The following is a 26913-nucleotide window of genomic DNA, read 5'->3' on the forward strand; positions in this document are numbered from 1 at the left end:
TGTAAGGAGGAGAAATGCGTACCATCACGTTTCCGACTTTGATAAAGGTCGGATTGTAGCCTATCGCGATTGCGGTTTATCGTATCGTGACATTGCTGCTCGCGTTTGTCGAGATTCAATGACTGTTAGCAGAATATGGAATCGGTGGGTTAAGGGGGGTAACACGGAACGCCGTGCTGGATCCCAACGGCCTCGTATCACTAGCAGTCGAGATGGCTCTGAGCACTATGGGACTCAACTGCTGTGGTCATTAGTCCCTAGAACTTAGAACTACTTAAACCTAACTAACCTAAGGACATCACACACACCCATGCCCGAGGCATGATTCGAACCTGCGACCGTAGCAGCAGCGCGGCTCCGGACTGGAGCGCCTAGAACCGCACGGCCACCGCGGCCGGCAGCAGTCGAGATGACAGGCATCTTATCCGCACGGCTGTAACGGATCGTGCAGCCACGTCTCGATCCCAGAGTCAACAGATGGGGACGCTTGCAACACAACAACCATCTGCACGAACAGTTCGACGGCGTTTGCAGAAGGATGGACTATCAGCTCGGAGACCATGGCTGCGGTTACCCTTGACGCAGCATCACAGACAGGAGCGCCTGCGATGGTGTACTCAACGACGAACCTGGGTGCACTTACGGCAAAACGTCATTTTTTCGGATGAATCCAGATTCTGTTTACAGCATCATGATGGTCGCATCCGTGTTTGGCGACATCGCGGTGAACGCTCATTGGAAGCGTGTATTCGTCATCGTCATACTGGTGTATCACTCGGCGCGATGGTATGGGGCGCCATTGGTTACACGTCTCCGTCACCTCTTGTTCGCATTGACGGCACTTTTAACAGTGACGTTACATTTCAGATGTGTTACGACCCCTGGCTCTACCCTTCATTCGATCCCTCCAAAACCCTACATTTCAGTTGGATAATGCACGACCGCATGTTGCAGGTCCTGTATGGGCCTTTCTGGATACAGCGAATAGTGCAATGACGCAATTCCGCATTACATAGCGGTGTCCGAATACTTTTGACTAGATAGTGCATAATTACAGGTGATAGCAGAAAAAGGTAAGATATGAGAAGAAGAAATGGAAATGCAACGCTAGCTTTTTTCAGTGAAAGAGCTGGTACCAGATACTGACGGAAACTAGGAAGACGTTCCTTTAATTATACGTCAGCAGCACTGTCTTGTGTCGGAGTGTAACGTGGGCGATTGGAGATGTCGGGGTGTAACGTGGACGTTTGGAAATCCAGAAAAACAAAAACTGGAAACAACTGAAATATGATGCTATCGACGAATGTCGAAAACTAAGTTGACGAAGAAGTACAAAATTAGGAAATAAGAGAATACATGAGGAAAGATGTATATCGAAAACCACCACCAGAAGAGAGCCAGTTTAGTGGTAGATCTGTTGCGTATTTCTGGATAGTAGCTTACCTGCAACGTTAGCCATGAGTGGATAACATGATGCTCGGAGCAGGGGAAAATAATAGCGGCAGGCTAAGAATTAGAATGTGTTAAAGTCATTATTGAAGATAAAGCAGTTATATAGGGAAGAAAATCTTATTTTTGGATTCTTCTGTTGCTTCTTGGTAGAACAATTCCATATTTCCGGTTAAATAACAAATACACCTTTTGTTCTATCGATTAAAATATTTGCCCTGGACAGGAGGATTCCTTCAAACCAATAACATTGACGAGTTTAGAAAATACACTCTTTGTTGGAATATAAACAAATACGAGTTTGAGACAGACTTCCTCGTGATGTCATTCTGTTAGATCTCACACCAATGTATAGGTAATGATTCTACGTTTCAGTCACTAGTAAGCTCAATTTCCCGCGAATATGTAAAGACTCCTTGATCCGCAAGTAAATCAAACAAAAAGAAGGAAGGTTTGTGGCTGAGATCTCGTCAACGTCGAGGTCAGAACAGTTGTTCATACAAGGACACGGGTGGAATTTGCGGGGGGGGGGGGGGGGGGGCGGGAGGAAGCGGGAGTTTATGGCCATGGATCGATCAAGGAACTACTGTGGCATTCACCAGTAGTGATTTAGGGACATGAAGAAAGCGATAAACGTCATCCCAAGGACTGGTTGGGCCTGCTCACAACGATATGAATGATCCTTCACACATCGAACGACGTAGAGCAATGGCTGACATACTGGCCTCGTAGTTAGGGAGGACGACGGTTTAGATCCAAGTCCGACCATCCAGATTTTGGTCTTCAGTGATTCCCCTCAGTCGCTCCAGACAAATGCTTGGACGGTGTCATTGAATATTCAGATATTCGTAAACCCTAGAACATCCTGAAGAAGGTCCACGCAGAAGGGTGGAAACATCGATCGTCTAGAAGAAACTGAAAAGGGACATGTCGCGGCCTCAACAAACTAGAAGATCTTACCTTCAGGTTTATTTTGTTTACAGAATTTCTAACAAAGATGCTAGAGTCTGTTTGTAGAGGTACAGAAGTAGTAGAGCCGTTAAAGTAAGCCTCATTATGTGTGTATATAAACAGTAGTGACATGTGTACGCTATACGCGAAGAATTCCTCAGCAGCGATCAAGGACAAGGTCACGCGTAGCATAGCATCACGACTGCTGCAGCGGCGCCGTCTTGTCCTGCGTAAGGAAGCGGAAAAGATTGACGCCGGGCGTCCGCATTGTGAAACAAGGACGATGACGCCTCCAGATAGACACCGCAGCCATGCGCCGATCGCTTGCGTGCGATACATCGGAATCGAGACAGCTACCCGAGGATGAAGCATACACTTCCTTCCTCGCAATGACTGATTTCCGTCGAAGGCCACGAGGAAGCAACGGGACCGAATGTAGACAAGGAATATGTAAGAATGCGAGAACTATGCGCTGGTTCCGTGTCACAGAATATCTCCCCCCCCCCCCTCCCCCCAGATTCCACCCACTACTTTAGACTGGAATGTTTACAGGTTCTCACGTCAAAAAGTGGGAGGCGGCGGTGTCAACGGGGTTACTGATACGGCTCAAATGGCTCTGATTACTATGGGACTTAACTTCTGAGGTCATCAGTCCCTTAGAACTTAGAAATACTTAAACCTAACTAATCTAAGGACATCACACACATCCATGCCCAAGGCAGGATTCGAGCCTGCGACCGTTGCAGTCACGCGTTTCCGGACTGAAGTGCCTAGAACCGCATGGCCACCCCGGCCGGCGGTTACCGATACGAACTCACCGTCAAAGAACTAACCGTAGCTCAGTAACTGTGGAAGATAGAGACCGGTGAGCGTTATACTTACTGAGTTTCATAAAAATGACTCAGAGTATAAATAACTAACGATTATTAAGGATTGTTGACGGAGAGATAACTAGCCACAAATAATTAAAAAAATATTTGCGCTATTGACACTATCAATTTCAGGTTAAGAACCCCATCTTCAGATGGCTACGCCTGTTTTACTACAAAATTTTATTCGTCAGCTGCATGCAGTAAAACTAATGTAGCGATCTGGAGATAAGCTTGATATCACAAACAGGTAACGAAAATAAATTAAAGTTTTTTTTTTAAAGGTATTTTGTAGTGGGTTGCGTCTCCATTAATAATCCTGAATATAGCAACAGCCTCGAACTTCACAAGATACGGCATGGATAAAATACAAACAACAATCAAAGAGTAGGTCGAGCAACTAGAGAACACTGCAAAGAATATAACAAGCCTAAGATCAGCAGTGAGAAAGTTACGGGGACTAAGCAATCTGAAGTTCCAAGTGAAGATATAGATGAGGGTCGTAGACGTGGGTAGCAAACTTGCTTCGTGGACGCAAACGGAAAATGAAGACTGCAGAGTAATACCGCTCCCCACGAAAGTCACGATTTTTAAAAAACGACGCTAGTCCCCACCATCCGGATTCTTGAAAGAATCGAACACACATACATAAAAGAGATTCATTATCAAATACTGCATTAGTATAGTGTAGGTAATTTGCTCTTGTTTTTAAGATAAGCTAGTGTTTCACTCCTGTCAATGTTTATGACGTCTTACCTCCTGAACTATATGTTGTAAAATGATTCACTTTTTTACTAAATTCAGTGTTATATAAGGATACCGTCTGAAAAATATGTTACGAATAGAGTTAGTAGGCAAGAAGTAATAAATTCAAAATTCACGCCAGATGCTGCAGTTTTGTTACATGAACAGCGAAAATATAGTAAGCGATAAACTTTTTTTCTTTTATCATTCTGTGGAGCGTGTCAACGAGAAAAAGTTTCGCGGAGATTTTTAAATTATGTGTAAACGTCGTTGGAAGTATTTAACTGCTCTCATTCTGAAGTATTAGATGGACATAGTATGAGTATTTCCGCGTCACGAGTTATTCTGCTAACTTTAGTACACCTTGCTAACTTTAATACACTCTAAGGTAAGAAAGAAACCCGAACCACAAAGGAATTATCCGGATGGGACGGAATCGGTACATGTGAAGCAAACGTTCAGGAAAACTCAAGAGTAAGAGCTTCAGAAATTGAGCAAGTCAATAACGCGTTGGTCCATCTGTGGCCCTAATGCAAGCATTTATTCGGCTTGGCACTGATTGATGAGGTTACTGGATGTCCTACTGAGGGAGGGAGATTGTGCCAAATTCTGTCCGATTGGCGCGTTTGAGCGTCAAAATTACAAAATGGCCGTAGTGCTGGAAAAGTTCTCAACTAAGGGGGGGGGGGGGGGGGTTGGGGGGAGAGGTTCGGTGACCTTCCCTGTCAAGTTAGGCTTTGGCAAGGACGAAGACCAGCAGTAGAATCTCTCTCCGTGTGAGGACGGGCATTATCTTGCTGAAATGTAAGCCCAGGAAGGCCTGGCATGAAGAGCAACAAAACGGGGCGTGGAATATCGTCGACGTACCGCTGTGCCGTCAGACACCACGGATGACAGCCAAAGAGGTCCTACTATGAAATAAAATGAAACCCCAGATCATCACTGCTGCTTCGAACTGAGTCCCGATGACTAGTAAAGACATTGGACGATGGTAATCAAGCACAGAAAGACTTGGACATTATTTCCACTAGTGTAATGAATGGCAGATCTGGTTTAATGTGGACAAATGCTAGACGATGTCTGGAACAAAGCGAAAGAAATCGAACGTTTCTGATTAAAATTTCAGTGGCGAAAATCTGTACCTCGTCACACCGTTTTAATATTTAGGGTTAATACTAGAAAGCGAAATGAAATGGGACGATCATGTAAAATCAGTTTTAGGACAGGTGGAGGAAAAATTAGATTTGTCGGACGGGTTCTAGGAAACTGTAAGGCGTATGTAGAGAAAATAGTGTACAAGACGCTAATGCGAGCAGTTCTAAAGTAATTTGGAAGTCGTTATCAAACGGAGATCGTCAAATTGAAAAACGTGCTACTAGGATCGTAACCGGTTGGTGCAGTGCATGCGAAAGTTTAACTCACACACTCAGAAACTAAAACGGTAATCTTTGGAAGAAAGTTGAGATCCCGCGAAACCCTGTTAAATAACTTTACAGAACCGGTATCCAAAAAACGGTATGTGTCTCCTTCGTATGCCTCGTGTATAGGGACCATGCAAATAACACGAGAGAGAGATTAGGGTGCGTCCAGAGTTATAGAGAGTCATTTTTCCCCACTCAGTACACGAATGGAATAGGGCAGAACACACTAGTACTAGTACTACGTAACCACTGCGATGCACTGAAAAATGGTTTGGTGAGTATGTATTTTGATTCTGCGCTGACATGTTAACTAGTTCTTGTGTCCCAGCATATTCTTTCGACTCGGTTCAGTTTTGTGGAAAAAGTTATGCCAGTCATTTTTCCTTCTAATTTTTCATTTCACACTCTATCTACTATTATAATTCGTAACAATCACACAAAAAATGTTCTCAGCTTCTAGTTAACCAAAATGCCTTAGTCGGTGTTTCACTTCTACTTGGTGCCATCCTCCAAACATGTAATGATCTCCTTCATTAGCTCAGAGTCACTTTATAAGGATAAACTGATGTGAAGAGGTATGAGGGAAGGCCTCTGGATGCCCTGTGAGATAGAGACGGTAACGAGACTCCGATTTAGTTGCACATTTTCTCTGCAAGAAAAGTAACACAGACGTGTGCTCCCTTTCATTCACACAGAAGTCCCTTGTAAACTGAGGCTTCCTGCCAGAATTTTCTGCATATTTATTTTCAGCAGGTGCTGAAAAAACCTGCCTTCTTGGAACAGTCACTATCTCTTACAGAAGGTCAGAAGGCTCCAATGACAGCCCACTTTAAATTTAAATTTTTGCTGTTAGGACATCCACAACTGCTCGTGATTTAAACATCCGTAAAGACTTCAGTCAATAAATAGGTACACAAATATAGGGAATGTTTTAATCATGAGCAACTTTAAATTGTTGAGGCAGAGGTCGGTGCATCAGATCCAGTCTAGCCACACACCAAATCTACCGAAAGACTGCTCGTGAGTCACTAGCGGTAAAGGACCGTGCAGCGTGGCCGGAAGTCATACGTTACAGGGTAAAGGAAAGAAATATTATTATTTAATATCCTGTCGATGTTGAGGTCTCGTAGAAGCTGGAAGAAGCTCCGATTGGACCCGGCCGGGAAAGGACATCAATCTTGCCCGTTTCAGAAAAGCACCCGGCAATTGCATTAGCCGCTTTATGAAGAAACTAAATCAAGACTGCCGGCCGGGATATTGAACCTCGCTCCCCGAGGGTGCAAGTCCAGTGCGTTTACCACCAGGCACCTCACTCGTTAACAACCTGCAATGAAAACAAGTATGGAAATAGCTACGTGTGGAGGCACAAGGCAGGACCCTTGGCCTGTTGCACAAGGTCTCGCTTGCGTGATTACAGAGGCGGGGACAGTGCGTCATGCAGAGAAATCCCTGTTGCCCAACAGGTGGTTACGATACAATGCAGACTAATGATCACTACCTACTGTGCATCTCAAACTGTAGCTGTCTGACCGTGTCGGCCAAAGGTGGCCATGTTGCTGTAATACAAGAACTGAAATGCCACTACAGCGCAGAAGGAAGTACGTTTTCAATGTAAACCCACATGAGTACAAATCACTGAATGTTCAAGATTTTTGGCGAAGAACAAAATGAACTGATTTAAAACCACTGCAGAAAACGGTAACAGATCTGCTCTATCGTTTCAAAACTAGAGTGTGATCCGAATACCGAGAGGCTGGTCAGAAAAACTTATTCTACATAATTTTCATTTATGCTGTAATCATTCATTTCAGTGTCATGCAAAGCAACGACTTGAGGTGCAGTGTAAATTGATGAGTTAGCCATACTTATATAAGTAGGTACACTTAGCAAAACTACGCAACCAGAACTGTGCATGTATCTCTTGAACTGAGCTGATGGTTCAAATGGCTCTGAGCACTATGGGACTTAACTTCTGAGATCATCAGTCCCCTAGAACTTAGAACTACTGAAACCTAACTAACCTAAGGACAGGCCAGCCGGAGTGGCCGACCGGTTCTAGGCGCTACAGTCTGGAACCGCGCAACCGCTACGGTCGCAAGTTCGAATCCTGCCTCGGGCATGGATGTGTGTGTTGTCCTTAGGTTAGTTAGGTTTAAGTAGTTCTAAGTTCTAGGGGACTGAAGATCTCAGAAGTTAAGTCCCATAGTGCTCAGAGCCATTTGAACCATCAGCTCAGTTCAAGAGATACTTGCACAGTTCTGGTTGCGTAGTTTTGCGAAGTGTACCTACTTATATAAGTATGGCTAACTCATCAATTTACACTGCACCTCAAGTCGTTGCTTTGCATGACAGTGAAATGAATGAGTACAGCATAAATGGAATTTATGTAGAATAAGTCCCATAGTGCTCAGAGCCATCTGAAACATTTTGATTTTAACTTAAGGACATCACACACATCTATGCCCGAGGCAGGATTCGAACCTGCGGCCATAGCGGTCGCGCGGGAACTGAGTTGAGAGCGAATGTATAGTGTTGAAACGTCCCCTTAGAAAAATTATAAATGACTGTGCTTAAACTGACACAATATTTTTAGCGCAACGCAATCTGACTTTCAAAAATCCCTACAAAAGAATGGCCCTGGCTAACAACAATCTATACCTTTCATGAATCACTTACCTCACAAAAATCTTCGTTACTCAAACTACTGCAATACAGCGTGCGCCAATACTGCCAGCTAAATGAAAGATTCTAACTACTGAAGGCACTAACTACTGATAGGCATAGTTAGCAAATGAAAGATTTTGATAGAGAACAAACAATGTATTTACCTTAATAGTGTTCAAAAGTCATATATATCAGTTCATGACATCCAGTCTTACAAATTTACTGTCTCTGATGGACACACGTCCAGATCATCCGCTCTCAAAACTCCGCCATCTCTCTCCCCACATCCACCACTGCTGGCGGCTCACCTCCAACTGCGCAAAGCTACGCGCTGTTAATAGCCAACTGCCCAACACTACAATAGCAAATTACAACAATGCAAACCAGCCACAGACTGCACACAGCACAGTCAGTGATTTTCATATAGAGCGCTACGTGGTGTTACCAACATAAAAACCTAAACAGCCTGCTTACAGTGTGTCATTACCGACGATAAAAATGTAAATACTCGTTATGTAGAAATCGATATCAACATGTGCGAAGATCACTACTAACCTATCTAAAATGAAATACATTTCATCCGACATTACATATTTCCTTATTTTCGTATCATATCGCGAACTTCCGCAAAAGACAGCAATCGGTTTCATGTTCAGAACTAGCAAATCGTAAGTTCTAAATATTGCAATTACTCCAAAAATAATAGCGGATTTTGAAGAGTGAAACTGCTTTTAATTCGTCTCTTATGTAGCTACGGTGCTACTCAGCGACTTCAGAAAGTTGGTTTAACATGACGTCCCACCCTAAGACGCATTGTCAGAAATGGTATTGTTCCGGGTTTTCTGCACTGACTGTTCTGCGAAAGCGCAGATAGCATCTGAACTCTTACGGTAATAAGGATTTGCGAATAGTGAGTATAATGGAGGAGGTGCACTGCAATGCATTGTGCCATGAAAATCTGAGTGGGGCAGGGGCCGTGACCGGATGGCCGAAGCGGTTAAGGCAACCGCTCGTGAGGAGCCGTAAATTTTCAACTTTCACCATTGCGTTACCCCAATGCCCCGTCCGGCTAGGCGTCACAGTGTTTCGCCCATTCTTTACCTTTCCTTCCCCTTCTTACGTTTCGTGTTTACAAGCAAAGGAAAAGAGAGGGAGAGAGAGAGGCTACAGGTGGTGACTGACCTGTGGCATGTAGCCGACACGCCGGCCAGGCACTCCGCTGCCCTTGGAGCCGGGCCGGCCGCCCAGCACCCAGATCTCGCCCGTGTTGAGTCGCCGCCGGCCCACGATGCAGCTCAGCAGCGTCGTCTTGCCGCAGCCGCTGGCGCCCAGCAGGCCGTAGCTGCAACCACAAGACGCACCCTGTCATGGCACATGTCTCCCAAAAGGGTTCAACTGGTTCTAAGCACTATGGGACTTAACATCTGAGGTCATCAGTCCACTAGACTTAGAACTACTTAAACCTAACTAACCTAAGGACATCACGCACATCCATGCCCGAGGCAGGATTCGAACCTGCGACCGTAGCGGTCGCGTGGTTCCACACTGAAGCGCTTAGAACAACTCGGCCACAACGGCCCCCTGTGACCATATTGATCATAATCCAAAATCCGCACCGAACTCAGTACTGGCTTGGCGTCTTCTGCTCTTCAACAAGGTCTACAAAAAAAGTGTCACAGCTCCACAGAACACGAAGCATGTGATTTATAAAACTGGTTCTATTGGCTAGTGCGCTAGACGAAAACGGATCATTTTGGAAATAAATAACTAGAAACATTTCACTTTGGAAATCAATCTCGTGATACCTGTAGGATAACACCGCTCCAAAAAGGAAACAACTGATTTGACAGGAAAACATCTAACACCACTGTTTTGGCCCTACAAGCTGAATATTGAACTGAAATGCTAATATCTCAGTCTAGAAATTCGATCTTTAATGGTTGGTAACCAACGACCAAATAACCGCTTCCAGCTGCTAATTTTCACATGTACAGTATTACAGCAGTGAATTGAAACAGCTAACTTGGTTACTGGTTATCCAATATTTTGATTCTGTCTAAGATGTCCTAATAAAAATCGTTATTACCTGATCTTTATTTTTCCAAAACCATTTTCTGTTTCGAATTTGTTAGTGCGGATCAAAACAACTCGAAAAATAAATGAAATAAAAAGCAACCAGTCACTATTTCACATTCTTGAATGGAATTTTTGGAGCATTTCCGTGGTAACACGGTGTTGCAAATGTGATTCAGAATTATCTTTTACGCATACCCGTCAGGGTTTCCCGTTGCTCGCCAGTCTTCCAGCAGAGTACTATCTCTCTCGCTTTCCCACCTCAAGCAGTTATTTGTCTTTGTCGGAAACACTTGCAAGACACAGCTGAACACTTGCATTGGGACAAATTGAACTTGTCGAATAATGAGTAGATTACTAACGCCCCGAAGTCTAATAATATTCCTAACGGAGTGAGGCTACCTGTCGGATTTCCATTGTGACGGTGTTTGCTTTGTTACTTTCTAGTTAATTACCACTTTCAACCGGTTTCTTGTAATGCATAGTGCTTACGAGATCACGGCGTCGTTACTGCTTGGCATGAATGCGCCTTTGTAACGGAAGCGGTTTAATCTAACAACGAAGCAAGTGAGCCAGGTGAGGTGTCTAATCGAAGTATCGCATAGTATACAGTCTTAAAGATCTTGGATTTTTCTCTATATTACAAATTGGGAACATTAAAAGAGTGCCTGTAGTTTTGCTTGATAAGTATAACGTTTCAGTCAAACTCAGTGGTCAAATATACTCGTATGTGGATAAATTTGTCGTGGATGAAAATCTAAAAAATGGCTCTGAGCACTATGGGACTTAATTTCTGACGTCATCAGTCCCCTAGAACTTAGAACTACTTAAACCTAACTGCCCGAGGCAGGATTCGAACCTGCGACCGTAGCGGTCGCGCGGTTCCAGACTGAAGCGCCTAGAACCGCTCGGCCACTCCGGCCGGCACGAAAATCTAAGCTCAGTCCCTTCCAGATACGTATTTGACGCTCTAAACTAAAATCTTTGTAGGCCTCCTCTGAGTTCAATTAATTACCCTTCATGGTAATAAACGCCGAGTCAGTCAGGAGTGAGAAGTGAAGGAGGGCACAGAGAAATAAGCGCCAACGGAAAAGTGTAATAATCATGAGGAAATTATCTTTTTTCAGAAATTATCCTACAGCAAATAATAATCTGAGAGAACTGTGATTGAAAACGCCATACCTAGAAGGGTGCATCGATAAGAAAAATTCTCTCCGCATCCATATGGCGTTCGCAGGTGTCTTATCCGCATCTGTAACCGCCAGTCTCTTATCCCTATTCATATCCATGGATATTAAAGCACTGCAAACCTCCTAAGCCCGTTCGACAAGCCGGTACTCCGATGTGGGCTCGCGCCTGGCCGGAATTTTTGTCTGTTGAAGTCGGGCCTCGTCATATAGGGTATTAGGGGCATAAGTGCAGATAGTTCTAATGATGACCGAGAACAGCGTACTGAACAAAGATATATTAGAATTTGCTTCATTTGCAGACTAACAATTATAGATGTTACGAGTAGTACGTTTTTAGTTTGGCTTGTACCTCTAAGAACATGTGGCACAAGAAAGCAATTGAAGTTTATTTTCCGCCGGGCAGCAGATCGGGTGTTAAACTATGGACACGTGTACTCCATGGCGTAGTGTACTCCATGGCGCAGATACGATCATGCAGAAAACATTAGGTAGTAAATTAAATGATAATTTGGCGGGAAGACTGTTAGATGCAGAGAAAAAACAACTAATACATTTTAGTGGATACATATTAAGGTACGAATTATTAAAATATCTTTATGTAAAATGCTGTATATATTCCATAACTAAAAGCATAATGGCCAATCACGACCACGTTTTCATACAAAATAGCCTGCCATGTTCTTGATTCGTTCCGTAAGTCAGCTCTCTCGAAAAATTTTCATGCAGAAGATTATCGGTTTCCTTTAAATTTATCGAAAAGGTAGATGAATGAAACAGGATTTTCTTAGAACTCAGCATCTTTCTTCGCTGCAGCATGATAACCATCTCCACATACAACGTCTGAAAGAGAAAATAAAAATCTCCACTAACAAGGCAGATGTGTTTGTTTTATGGCGCTGCACCTTGATAGTCGGGAAAACTTCAAGAATGTTGACATTTCTATTAGTGTTAAACTAATTATACTATTTCGTCCGTCCTCACACTTTTGTTTTAACATTTTTGAGTTCCCATTTTTGTGTCTGCTGTGAGAACAGAGTTTTCTGTACGAAAAACTACGAACTACAACTCCTTTCCATCAAAAAAGTAGCCAAATTTTTGTCAAACCGTCAATTCTCATTTGGGCTTTCGTATTACCTTATAGTCATCTTGTTTCATCTTAAAGGTAGATATGCCCGTGTTGTCGATGTTATTAACACATTCCCAGTAGTCGTAACTCCGATGCCTTCTCTAGCTCTTTATCAAACTCGTACTTCGTAGGTTGTCAGCGGACAGGGATGTCTCCAGGACACACTTCTTAAATTCCACGAAAAAAGAGGCCTCCCGAGCAAGTCATTCTCCATTTTGTTTACTGAGTCATTAGTCTTCTCACTCCTTATATGCGAATTCCATTAATGTGCCAACCTCTTCGTCCCAGAGTAACACATTCACCCTCAATTATTTGTTGGATGTGTTCCAATCTGTGTCATCTTCTATAGTTTTTACCCTCTGTAACTCATTCAAGTAACATGAAAGTTATTTCTTGATGTCATAACAAACGTCCTGCCATCCTGTCCCATCCTCTTCTTAGTGTTTTCCACATTTTCCTCTACTCGCCGGTTCTGAGGAGAACCTCCACATTCCTTACCTTATCAGTCCATCTAATTTTCAGCACGCAAAGGGCGGTCTTCGTCACAGCAGGTATTTGCTCCCTCAAGGATTTTTCTTCCGACTGTTGCTGTACGGACCATTCGGGCGGCTTCGCGGCTGGGTCTGTGGAGACGTGGAAACTGTCCCGGAGGCAGTGCGAAGAGCGAGTCGTACGCCAGGAACCGGTTCGGGGCAACGTAATAAACGCCTACCATTATACGTACCGCCGCAGAGGAGATAAAATACTTTTTTTCCTTTTTCACCGTTGCACAGGCAGGTTCGTAGTTACCACCCGCCCAGGGCTGGTTTAATTTGTCTCTCGAACGCAGCTGCGTGTAGTTAGCGCAGCACTTCGTTGCTGCCTGTGTTCCTCGTCTCCATACAGAGGAGGAAGACCACGTTGGACGAGTCGCAGTGGGCGTTTTCGCAAGATTATTACCAAATCCAATAACACTTTGAATTACTGCTGTACCAAAGGAGAAACGAAGACCAACGCAGTACCTTGCAATTCGGCGAAAATAATAAATGCCATGATTCTAGTAGATCCACAACGCGATACCGTCATGATCAGCAGAAAAATACAGTATGTTTCAAAAAGACTCATCAGCTTTCACAAATCTATGCTTTGTGACGCATTACCTATCGGCTTTTGTCGCCGGGTCTTCAACCGCCGTTTGAATAATGATTTCTTTTTTTCTGACGTTTCGCCAGCACGAGAGGCTGCCGTCTGTAGTATACATATTAGAAAATGGATAAAAATCAGCCACTCTCATTTGCAGGTTGCCTATCTAACGGCTTCCAGGGGCAAAAAATTTGTTCATTTGATAAGTGAGTAAATTAAGAAATTTAAAGTGCTGTCATAATCTGCTTATTAAGAGGTATAGTCTTAAGTTGGAGGTTGAACACAGTAAGTCACGTATTAAAAAAAAAGGCTCTGGGCACTATGGGACTTAACATCTGAGGTCATCAGTCCCCTAGAACTTAGAACTACTTAAACCTAACTAACCTCAGGTCATCACACACATCCATGCCCGAGGCAGGATTCGAACCTGCGGTCACAGCGGTCGCGCAATTCCAGACTGTAGTGCCTAGAACCGCTCGGCCACCACGGCCGGCCACGTATTAAAGCTAGAAACAGTGTTCAGGTAGCATAACGCAAAGGCGCTGAGATTACCCGGATTGTATTCGTCCAGTATTTCAGAAGGAGAGTGGTTTGAGAGTTCCCACAAACTTTATAGTAATTTAAAATCTTTTGGAAATAATTTTTACCACTGTTACTCCACCGCCTTCCCCCTCCTCCCCTCCCCCCCCACCCACCCACCCCAAACCCCACAAAATTATGAAATGAAGGAAGTTTATCTGTTCAAATCAGATGGTTCAAATGGCTCTGAGCACTATGGGACTTAACATCTGAGGTAATCAGTCCCGTAGAACTTAGCACTACTTAAACCTAACTAACCTAAGGACATCACACACATCCATGCCCGAGGCAGGATTCGAACCTGCGACCGTAGCGGTCACGCGGTTCCAGACTGAAGCGCCTAGAACCGCTCGGCCACAGTGGCCGGCAAAGTTTATCTGTAACATTTTCGCTGTTTGTGCAGTAACACGTATGCTTCAGCCTTGACGTTTGAATTTATTACTTCCTTACTACTGATTCTAATCGCAATACATTTTTGCAGACGGTATCCACACATACCAAACGAGTATAAAGGTTGAATGGAGATCAACTAGAAGAAGACCGAGACAGAGAGGGAAGCCACGAAATCGGTGGCCAGACCATGTGGAGGATGCCGAAGAACCACGCTAGGGAGAGGGCAGATTGGGGGAAATTTGTTGAAGAAGCTGAGACCCAAAGGTGTTGTAAGGTCTCGAGAAGAAGAAGAAGAAGAATAAGAAGAAGAAGATCCACAGATAGCACTGAATGCAAATGCAAAATTATATCACTGTACGGCACATTATTCAGGATATACGACGTCATAAGCGTGAAAAAGTGTCTCTTCTTAAAAATGCAGATTTCCTTGGCTACACTCATGCAGTGTTTGACATTTTATACATCGCACTTTTTGAACGTAATCTGATGATGCACTAAGAGAGGGAAACGCGTTATTAATAAGCGTTGCATCAGAAATTTGTATTGAGATAGGAGTTTCAGACTTAGACAAAGTACAACTATCTGAAACTTCGTAGCCTCTGGTGAACTAGTCAGCATTAGGAGACTGTAGTGGTACTTGAATTACGTAACCATTACGGCACCTCACCTCAACCTCTCGATACCAGCAATAGTGTGTTTCTGTAAAGTAGTTAATATATTTCTGAGACAACATTCCGATTTGATTTCATTAATGTAGAAGTACTTTGATACATCGATATGTTTATATTGCAATGATATTATTCTTATGTGTATTCTTTCTTTTGTCACTATGATCTTTGTCGTACTTGTAACTCTGATTTTTGGGAGCGTAGCGGTTATTAGAGAGTCAAGTCTTGGTCGTCATGTTGAAAAGACGCAAATTGTAGTCAGTTTATGTAATGTGAACTTTAACAGTGAGGAAGATATTTGCAAGTATGTTTTATATTGTGAAGTGATGTTTTGTGTGTTACGTGATATTGCAACAAAAGTAATAAAAAAGAAGTGTAACTTAATTTCGGAGTGCTGATTACTTCTTTACATCACCATTGTGCTAACTTGCAAAAGTTTAATCTTCAAGAATGGTTTATGAAACACAATTATAAAACTTTTGAATATCGCAGAATAATACCTAGGCCTCTTTGCATCCGAGCTTGGAATCATCACCACCTAGATTTTGAGTCATGAGTTCACAACGAGACCAGCGTGGGAAACACGAAAAGATGAGTGCCTAGTTTATCCATTATTTCACGAGATGACTTTATTAACTTTGTTCTAATGACAGCTGCCACGTAATATGACGTTGTTGTTGCCCGAAAATGCAATATTTAGTAGCGTGAGCAACACTACAATCATAATTAATTTTGTACCTTTGTTGTGGTAGGGTTGTTAGAAGACGAAACATTAAGCAAAGAAATTAGCCTTAAACCACGCGCAAATAATCATTAAAAAATAATGACCAAGGCCGCAATAGCGGCCGTGAAAGCCTACATTTTAATACTCTTTCGTCTATTGGACTCATGATGTCAGTTTCCAACCGTAACAAATCTAAAATTGGCACTATCCAACACAGATACATTACTGTGAGTCACGGGATGAACGAGACGTCTAGGGAAATACTCGCCTTACTCGTAAACTCGTGGGCACTTCCTGGAGGAGCAGTAAACACAGGACGTAAATACGAGGCGATGACGCGGCTAAGTATGGGCGGGTTGCGTGGAAGCCGGCAGCTGCCTCGTGTACTTTTTCTTCTTCATTGGCGGCTGGAATGGAGATCGAGGCCGGACGGTGGAAAACTCCATGACCCCGGCGCAGCGGGCTCTCCGCAGAACAGGTTGCGGGCCGCGGAAATCCCGACAGTCTCCCAACATGCGGGCCAAGATTCCGTGTCGTCTTTCCTGGAGGTGCGCAACAGGCGATCTCCACATCACCGCCCTCTGACTCTGCCGCTATACGGTCTTCTGTCCGCTGCCGTTAGTTTCCTCCAAATACAGAACGAATTTTGCTGCCTACAGCGTCAAAGCGCTAACCCATTAATCACAACACATTCCTGGGCAGAAACTTTACTCCAGTACGGTGTGCGGACATTTGCCACGGCGGACATTTGCCACGATTTTAGCTGCTCCTAAGGGTTGGGTCCCTTGTCTCCCCCTCCTCCTGCTCCCCCTCCTCCCTCGCCGCCCGACCCTCGGTAAAGGTACTTACTGAGCCTTTCCGCTGCTTTTCTTAACATAGGACCAGAATCTCTATGGATTTTTCGCCACATTTTTAGAGAGAGCTTCGTTGTGGAAATCATTAAAAGCATCTCGCATTGAAATCCGCACAAAATTTCGAGCCACAGTAAAACTTCACCAATCTTGGAGATTTTGAGCTCGTCTAAATTATACATGCCTTTTTCGGTGCTCCTGCAGCAGCTTTCTGTCGTGTTTTGTGTATCATGTGGGATCAGTTCCGTCTGATATTAATTTATTTGGTATGAATCTCTCGAGTGCTGTTGATACTATTTCTTTGAACTTAAGCCACATATGGTCTTCACGTACATAGTTTGGAAGGATTGAAGACTCTCCCTTAGAAAGACGTCAACCGAATTTTTTATAAATATACATATTTTGCGTTTAGTTTTGGTGAATTTCTTTGTAACGGAATTGAGCCTCGCTACGGCCGTGTGTTCACTAATTCCTGTACCCGTCGTGATGCTCAGGATTATTTGTGGCTAAGAGGTCAAGTGTGTTTTCGTAACCATTTACAATTTGAATGGCCTCGTGAACTAATTGTTCAAAATAATTTTAAAAAAATATTTAGAACAATTATGGAAGTTGTCTTCTATCTATAGTAGGGTCTGAAAATGTATTTTTGTCAACATACGGAAGGTAGACTGAAGTCACTGCCAACTATAATTGTATGAGTAGGGTACCTATTTGCGATGAGACTCGAGTTTTCTTTGAAATGTTCAGCAACTGTTTCATCTGAGACCGGGGGTCGGTAAAAAGAGCAAGTTATTAATTTATTCTGTTTGTCGAATATAACCTCTGCCCATACTAACAAGGGAACCTCCCCATCGCACCCCCCTCAGATTTAGTTATAAGTTGGCACAGTGGATAGGCTTTGGAAAACTGAACACAGATCAATCGAGAAAACAGGAAGAAGATGTGTGGAACTATGAAAAAAATAAGCAAAATATACAAACTGAGTAGTCCAACATAGGCAACACAAGGAAAAAGTGAGCTGAGGAGCGCGGTGGTCCTGTGGTTAGCGTGAGCAGCTGCGGAACGAAAGGTCGTAGGTTCAAGTCTTCCCCCGAGTGAAAAGTTTAATTTCTTTATTTTCGCAAAGTTATGATCTGTCCGTTCGTTCATTGACGTCTCTGTTCACTGTAATAAGTTTAGTGTCTGTGTTTTGCGACCGCACCGCAAAACCGTGCGATTAGTACACGAAAGGAGGTGCCTCTCCAATGGGAACCGAAAACATTTGATCGCAAGGTCATAGGTCAAACGATTCATCCACGGGAAAACACGTCTGATATATTCTATACGACACTGCTTACGGCATGTGCGTCACATGACAGGACCATGTCGTCGACCCACCTAACTTGTACACTTGGCGAATGGCTAAAAAGATTCTTCTACCTTGCCCGATTTAGGTTTTCTTGTGGATGTAATAATCACTCCCAAAAAAGTGATGAAAACAAGAGTTTGTCACATGAACTGCAACAAATGACTGCAACAGTTTCACAGTCGCACAGTTTTCCCTGTGCTCTGTCAAAACATATGTTTTTAACGTTTTCAAATTTTTCCGTGTGTAGACTGTCAAATCCTGCATGTGTCCAAGCAAATCTGAACATGTCCTGGAATTTTGGAGAGCGAAGTTGATTATGTGTGAGTGCCTGAACTTTGATAATTGACACGGACGGACAGATAATAATTGTCTGAAAATAAAAAATTAAACTTTTCACTCGAGGGAAGACTTAAACCAAGGCCCTCTCGTTCCGCATCTCCTCACGCTAACCACAGAACCACGGCGCTCCTGAGTTCACGTTATCCTTGATGTTTCCTATCTTGCGCATGGACTACTCAGTTCGTATATTTTGCTTATTTTTTTCATAGTTCCACACAATTTCTTCCTGTTTTCTCGATTGATCTATGTTCAGTTTTTCAAGGCCTATCCACTGTGCCAACTTATAACTAAATCTGAGGGGAGTGCGATGGGGAGGTTCCGTTGTAAGTCACAGGAACTACCTGCATCAATGTCGCTTGTGAGCTAGAATACACATAACATTATTTTTCCTTAAGTTGTGCTTCTTGTTTCTGTTGTAGTAGAGATCATTACAATTACGCCTTCTCCCTCCAAAACCTAGGATGCTTTCTCTGTGACCCTGTAAATACCAGAGCTAAACAATGTAGAACAACAACGTACATTACAAGCATAGCATTCTGTATTACTTCATTTCCTTATTTCTAACATTTTAAAATTGTACGTCGACTTTATATGACATGTCAATCATAGTTGTTCTTATCTCTGTTTATGAACGTACTTCCAATCATGTTTTGAACATTGTCCCGCTACACTTTATTAACTAATGTTTCGCCGGAAGGAATATCGGATTTTAGAGAGTAAATTAATATGTCGTTCTTCTTTTCAAACCTTCGCATACCCATTTCTTCTTTCCTTATTGTCTTTTGGGCATGCAGTTGTAGTAATTAAAGTAGGCACAAATGCAGCGATCAAAAAGAAATGATTAGCGTACATTCGCATTCTCTTTACTGCATTCCTTTCTTGTTGCTCCCATGGCGATAGACTCTTTCTATCGCAATCAGTAAGCGTGAAAGGAAGCTACCGTACAGACAGAGGGATCTATATTTATACTTGGCAGAACTAATTACATACTGACATAATCGTCGGAATTGCTTTCGTTTCCCAAAAGATATAAATATTTCGATTTCGGAAAAGAAGCTCTGTATTTTGCCAAGATGTCGAAGAAGAAGGTCCCTTACTTACTAGTTGTATCGAGTAAGATGTGGAGACGGCGGTTTGAAAGCGGACGGAAGAAGTACGAGGAAGGGCGTCCCTTACCCGAGGGATCGCTACCTGGCGAAGGGGCAAGTGTGGCAAATGTCCGGCGTGGCAAATGTCCGGCATTCCTCCAGTACACGCTTGAACTGTTCAGTTAGATACTACGGTACCACTACTGTATAGCATCGCACACCAGCCTGACGACGGTTTTACGCCTTGTAGCAATAGACTCCACGAGACACTGAAGGCGCTGGAGAACCATTCTGAGCAGTGGCTGCTAACCAAGATACTATCATACGGAATGTCTTCAGAAACGTATGAATATTTCACTAGTAGAGCCCAGAACGTTATACTGCACGGCAAATGTTGTATAGAAACGAAACTTGCAACGGTTGCGCCCCAAGGAAGCGTTATAGAATGATGTAACATTTCTCTGTGTCATTATCACATTATTAGTTGCAATTAGAAATTACTTTTTATTATGAATAATTACAAAGTGCTCAATGTCACGTTAGCTAACTTTCCATCTTATAATCTCTTGCAATTTCAAACAACCTCTCACGCGTGCAGTGACTGTTGTCGCTTTCAGTAACTACTACATAATAAATCAAACACTTTCTGCCTGAGTCACTTGTTTATTTTGCCACTACGCCTTCCGATGGTTCACACATCATCTTCAAGTGGAAAACTTCTTATTTACATTGCTGGTGTTCGTGAACAGTACAGCCCTCTTTTCACAGTCGCAGACCAAGGACTGTGTAGGTTATTTAGCGCCTTTTGCTTTCTAAATAAACAATTTTTATCATTAGCAAAAGACGTCAAATAAATTACACTGCACTTGGTCTGCGACTGTGAAAAGACGTTTGTACTCTTCACCAACACCGGCCATGTAAATAAATAATTCCTCACCTGATGATTGTGTGAACCACTGAAACGCGTAGTGGCAAAATGAACAAGTGACTGACGCAGAAATTGTTTTATACGTATTCATCAATTGTTGCAGCCCTCATAATGCCTCCTTTATGGACGAAATATTCAACCGTTACATAAATTCAAAATTTAACTTTTGTTCTCAAAGGGACCGGAAACTGTATTATTTCAACTACAGCTTTGCTAAATTTCAGTTCATAATCAATAACACGTTCGTTAACTAATTAAAATTCGTAAAAAATTACAAATATTATAGTTTTTCTATAATTATTAGTGAATCTGCGGTCTGACGGCACAAATTCTTCGGAATTGATGCCTTTTCTGGAAACTGCACACATTAGGTTCACGGGCCGTTGATTACCGGAGAGTGTGGGTAGGTTACAATAGGAGCTACAATGTTTTCATTATATATGAAAGAAAAAAAACGATTTCTCACATACTCACAGCTTCAGGGATACAGGAAGACAAGCCTTCCCCAGATTGAACGCGTCTCGCGGATTAACGAGAATGTCTGGAGAGACGGCAACCCTGGATGTGGGTTTCAGGTGGTTCCCCACATCCAGTGGGCTAGTACACACGTCCCGCCTCTTATATACGCTATGCGAACATTTAAAATTGCTCTTAATTTGGAACAGAATTCAGAGTCACGCCGATAGGACTGTTATGGGCCGGAGTAGCTCATACGAAAGTGATAGCAGAAATATTTGGAGAATTTAAATGGCAGTTCTTAGAAGAAATACTACATAATTCGCTCCAAACTGTTGGATAGATTTAGAATACAGGTATTCGGAGAAGAGTGTGTGAGGGCTATGTTGTCACCGTCCTTTATTTCCCGCAGGGACCGTGGGAATAAGAGATTAGGGCGCTTACGTACACATTAGGACAGCCATATTTCTCTCACTCAGTAGCGAATAAAGGAGGACAGAAAATACTATGTATTTATCAGACGTATAAAGACGATCTGGCAAGTGCTAACCCAATTCGGGCTCCGAAGCCAGAATAGTAGCCAGTTGCAAGCACGCCCGCCCGCCCGCACACACACACACACACACACACACACACACACACACACACACACACACACACACACATAAACACGCCAAAACGTTGCAAAACTGTGTTCACGTATACCTTTCACCAGTCGACACACGTCGAACGATTCCGGGCGCTTGGCCGATGTTGACGTGTTTCGCTGCCAAGTCACTAGAGCGTAACCACGACTTGTTCCACAACGTGTGGGTGAGGTTCACAGTTATAAGGGGCAGCGCTCCTTAGTGTTTCAACTTGGACCAAGCGCTGCAGAACGTTCAGCTGATGTACTTTTTGAAAACCTTAAAAAAATCAAAAAGCTCACTTTAAGCATGTCCTCCTACGTAGTGCTTCTGGCTGCTATATGGAAGATCCGGGTTCGATTCTCGGTACTGCTAGTGTTTTACTTGGTGGGAAGATTGGAACGAAGTGCAGTCAGCCTAGTGATGCCAACTGAGGACCTGCTTGAGTGAAAAATTGCTGCTACTACGCCCAGAAAGCCGACAACGGCTGAGAGAATGGTGTACAGATCTCAAACCCTCCAAACTGCATCCATATGACGCCATGCGGTAGAAGATGGCACGCAGTAGGTCGGTCCCTATTGGGGAATAGATGCGAATGCTAATGTACCGCACGATGTAGCCCTTATTGCCGGACGGGAGAAAGAGTTACTGATTTTACCATAAGAATAAAAAAGCAAAGGTGAAAAGTAGTACTAGAAAGGAGAGTAGCCGCTTGTATAACATCCAAATTGAGAACAAAATAGTTGTGCAGAAGTGCTGCTGTCTAGGAAGGAAGATTACACATGTTGAATGATGCAAGGAAGGTATTAGAAGTGAGCTAGCACAGGCGAAGAAAGCTTTCTTCAATATAAGAACTGTACTGAAATAATGATATCGATATGGGACAGAGGAGGAATTTTCTGAAAATGCATGAAGAGAGCACATCAATGTATGGAAGTGAAACGAGACTGTCGGAAATTCAGAGGAAAAAGTAGAATCATTTGAAATGTGGTATTAACAAAAAATCTAAAAAATGAGTGAAGAGGTAAAGAGAGGGCATGTTAGTGTGTCCCCTTTTATGGCATCCAGGAATAACTGGCATGGCGGTGGGATGAGCAGAGATGGAAAGCTTAGCGCAAGATAGGAAATGAAAGAGGACAGTATGAAATCAGTCAAAATTTCAGTAAAAAACATCTTGCTCCCTCGAGTGTAATTATTATTTATTTTGCACTGTTGACCAGTTTCGGCTCTCATACAGTTTTCAAACGGTAGCTGATGTACATTAGCACAAGCCGCCACGCTGTCGAGCAACTGGCAAAGAACGGCTAAGCGTAAAACTTAGGGCAATCAGTTATCCGTAAAATTGCTGCAAAAGCACAAAGGCACTTTACCAGTAATACAAGTACACTGCCCACTACGATTCAACTGTAGTAAAATGTACTGGCGTAGGACCGTGCAGCAAAACGTAAACAACGTCTCAATGTGCTCTTGCCTGTTGATGTTACTTCCTTTTAGGCAACTGTTGGTGGTATGAAAAAGTTTATTTTGTTTTTTTACAACTGATGTGCGCTGGTCCGTGTTCTCTTTTCAGCTACTAGGCCCACTTTTAAATTCTTTTCATACGAACTGTACACATAACTACTTACTTAAGTTTTATGTTTCCCCTCCATATGCTGGTGGCTGGACAGCTTGATACCTTTTGCTGATATTGTCAGATACCGCCTGAAAACGGTGTAATAGCTAATCGTAGAAGTAAAGAATAATAGCTAAACAGCCGTCAAAGGCGGAAAATGTTGTCATTTAAGAAATTTTATACAACTGTGGCTCCTGCCAGGACGAAAGTAATCGTCAATAATACACTTTAAGACGAAGAAAACGAAGCAGCACGAAGGAGATATGCAGACTGGTTAGAAATTGAATTTCACACAGGTATCGACGGAAAATATACGGTGAACTTTGGCGGTCGACGACGCTGCAACGCAATTTCACCGCACAGCTGGGAAGAGTGATAAACAGAAGACTTTTCGATACAGAGCATAAAGTCTTCGCGAATTTCATTCCGTGCACTCAGTTGGACAACAACTATGCCTCGCAGACAAAATACGCGGACGTCAGTGCTAGAGACGTGAAGTTGGGCTCAAAGAAGCCGGATGGAGTAAACGGTGAATCGCTCGATATCTGAGTAGGAGCGATGCCACTATTCAACGATGTTGGCAGGAGAGGGTGAACCATGGCCGAGTACAGGATCAAGAAGGAAGCGGTCGACCTAGAGAGACGACAGAATGTGAGTACCGACGAACGGTCATAGTCCCATATATTCATCATTATCACCGATTCGACGTTCAACTGGTGCTTCAGTACATTTCAGCAAGATAATGTCCACTAGGACACGGCGAAAATTATTACTACGTGTTTTCGTGCTTGTTCAACCGAACCTTGGCCAGCACGGTCGCTGGATCTCTAACCAGCTGAGAACGTTAGGACTATTAGGGACAGGGATCTCCAGTGAGCTTGGGATTTTGACGATCTAAGCGACAGGTGGATATAATTAGGCAGGATATCCCTAAGGAGGATATCCAACAAATCTATCAATCAACGCGAAGCCGAATAACTCCTTGCATGAGGGTCAGAGATGGACCAGTGCACTATTGACTTGCTCAGTTTGTGAAGCACTTTCTCTAGAATAGACCATCCAATTATTTCTGATATTGTAGTCATCTGTTTGTCTTAACGTGTGCATCTACGGATAATTCCTTCGTGGTGTGTATTTTTTTGTTGTTATTGTGTACTGTCCACTAATTCCAATCCCAAAGAAAGCAGGTGTTGACAGATGTGAAAATTATCGAACTATCAGTTTAATAAGCCACGGCTGCAAAATACTAACACGAAATATTTACAGACGAATTAAAAAACTGGTAGAAGCCGACCTCGGAGAAGATCAGTTTGGATTTCGTAGAAATGTTGGAAACGTGAGGCAATACTTACCCTACGGCTTATCTTACAGAATAGATTATGGAAAGGCAAACCTACGTTTCTAGCATTTGTAGACTTAGAAAAAGCTTTTGACAATGTTGACTGGAATACTCTCTTTCAAATTCTGAAGGAGACAGGGGTAAAATACAGGGAGCGAAAGGGTATTTACAAATTGTACAGAAACCAGATGGCAGTTATAAGAGTACAGGGCATGTAAGGGAAGCAGTGGTTGGGAAGGGGGTGAGACAGGGTTGTAGTCTATCCCCGATGTTATTCAGTTTGTATATTGAGCAAGCAGTAAAGGAAACAAAAGAAAAATTCGGAGTTGGAATTAAAACCCATGGAGAAGAAATAAAAACTTTGAGGTTTGCCGATGACATTGTAATTCTGTCAGAGACAGCAAAGGACCTGGAAGAGCAGCTGAACGGATGGGCAGTGTTTTGAAAGGAAGATATAAGATGAACATCAATAAAAGCAAAACGAGAATAATGGGATGTAATCGAATTAAATCGGGTGATGCTGCGGTAATTAGAGTAAGAAATGAGACGCTTGAAGTAGTAAACGAGTTTTGCTATCTGGGGAGCAACATAACTGATGATGGTCGAAATAGAGAGGATATAAAATGTAGACTGTCAATGGCAAGGAAAGCGTTTCTGAAGAAAAAAAATTTGTTAACATAGAGTACAGATTTAAGTGTCAGGATGTCTTTTCTGAAAGTATTTGTATGGAGTGTAGCCATGTATGGAAGTGAAACGTGGACGATAGATAATTTAGACAAGAAGAGAATAGAAGTTTTCGAAATGTGGTGCTACAGAAGAATGCTGAAGATTAGATGGGTAGATCACATAACTAATGAGGAAGTATTGAACAGGTTTGGGGAGAAGAGAAGTTTGTGGCACAACTTGACCAGAAGACGGGATCGGTTGGTAGGACATGTACTGAGGCATCAAGGGATCACTAATTTAGTATTGGAGGGCAGCGTGGAGGGTAAAAATCGTAGAGGGAGACCAAGAGATGAATACACTAAACAGATTCAGAAGGATGTAGATTGCAGTAGGTACTGGGAGATGAAGAACCTTGAACAGGATAGAGTAGCATGGAGAGCTTCATCAAACCAGTCTCAGGACTGAAGACCACAACAACAACAGTGTACTGTCCTGTGCTTGACCCAGTGACTCATTAAGAATTAAGAGTTAAATGTAGCTAGTAAACGACTACTGGGCTGTGAGTCCATTTGATGGAAACTTGTGCGTATAGGGACAGGTGTGTACTCCATCCATTATTGTTTGAGCGTTTGTGAACCAGTCTGAGTAGCTCTGGTTGCTAAAGCACAGCATTGCTGAAGTGTTCGGCCCGGTAGGGCCCAGATCGAGATCGAGGCCTGGTGATGGAGTGAATTTTCATCACTTTGTGCCTGAAGTAGCTATTTCATGACGCATTTTAATTCTCGTCTCAACGAGCATTTCGCGCCAGTGTTGGTCAGGCGCTCCTTTCGCGCCAGAAGCCGCTGATATCGGTGAGTAGCGCACGCAGCGCCAAGCTGAGGTTACCTGTGACAGTGCAACACACAAAAAACAGTTGCACGACCAAAATGGAATCGGACGCATCTTCTGGCAGCCAACATCGAGTCGCCGTGGAGAGCGAGGGACAATTCTGCGGTGTATCGCTGGGGACCGGGCAACATAGTGAGGACCGAGCTTGTTCGCTTTCGGCGGGGCAGGTGTAGGATGTTGTGATATCCGTAAGGTTACGTGTAGCGAAGAAAAGGCGACCACCGGTGAGTGTGAGACGGACACCGTGGACCGGGAGTTGGACGTATGGGCCTGGAGTGGCAACTTGAACCGAGAGCCAGCAGCAGGCTGTGAGCACAACGGACAAGGCTTCGGTGCGGCGTCAGGGGCCTTGGCCGGTGCGCCGGCCAAACTCGTTTTGCGTCGGCATGGCAGGTCCATGCGGTTGTAACGGAATCTCAACAGTGCCACCTGAGTAGGAGCGGATAGTGTAGAGTCAGAAAGGCAGTACGATGAGGGACTGTCAACAGTGGATGTGACTTGCTGTTAATGAGAGGCATCGTCTGGTTGGAGTAGCAGACTGGGTTTGCCTCCGTACGTCCTGAGGATACAGCAGCTGGGAGCCAAGAAGCGTATGCAGAAGAAATGTTTCCGTTACACGGACTGGAAGGCCGTGCATCAGACTGACTGCTGTCGTTTTAATTGAAATAACCAGCAAGCAGTTGCATAAAGTATTTTATTTCCTTTACCAGTTTCAGGCAGCTAGTGCCCTTCTTCAGAAGGTTATAATTATCGCATTATTTGCGAGTGTCAAAAATAAAGTGCATGCAGAATGTTGCTG

General features: G+C 43.3%; 1 protein-coding gene across 1 annotated transcript in view; it reads right to left on the minus strand.

Annotated features, from left to right (window-relative positions):
- The window catches only part of LOC124788203 (ABC transporter G family member 20), a 395732-nt gene that overhangs the window by 111694 nt on the left and 257125 nt on the right, over positions 1-26913 (minus strand). The window contains exon 3 of the mRNA XM_047255380.1: positions 9281-9440. Coding sequence (XP_047111336.1) covers positions 9281-9440 — 160 coding nt within the window. The remainder of the gene's footprint in view (positions 1-9280; positions 9441-26913) is intronic.

The sequence above is a fragment of the Schistocerca piceifrons genome, chromosome 3 (genome assembly GCF_021461385.2).
Source record: "Schistocerca piceifrons isolate TAMUIC-IGC-003096 chromosome 3, iqSchPice1.1, whole genome shotgun sequence".
In the NCBI taxonomy this organism is placed as follows: Eukaryota; Metazoa; Arthropoda; class Insecta; order Orthoptera; family Acrididae; genus Schistocerca; species Schistocerca piceifrons.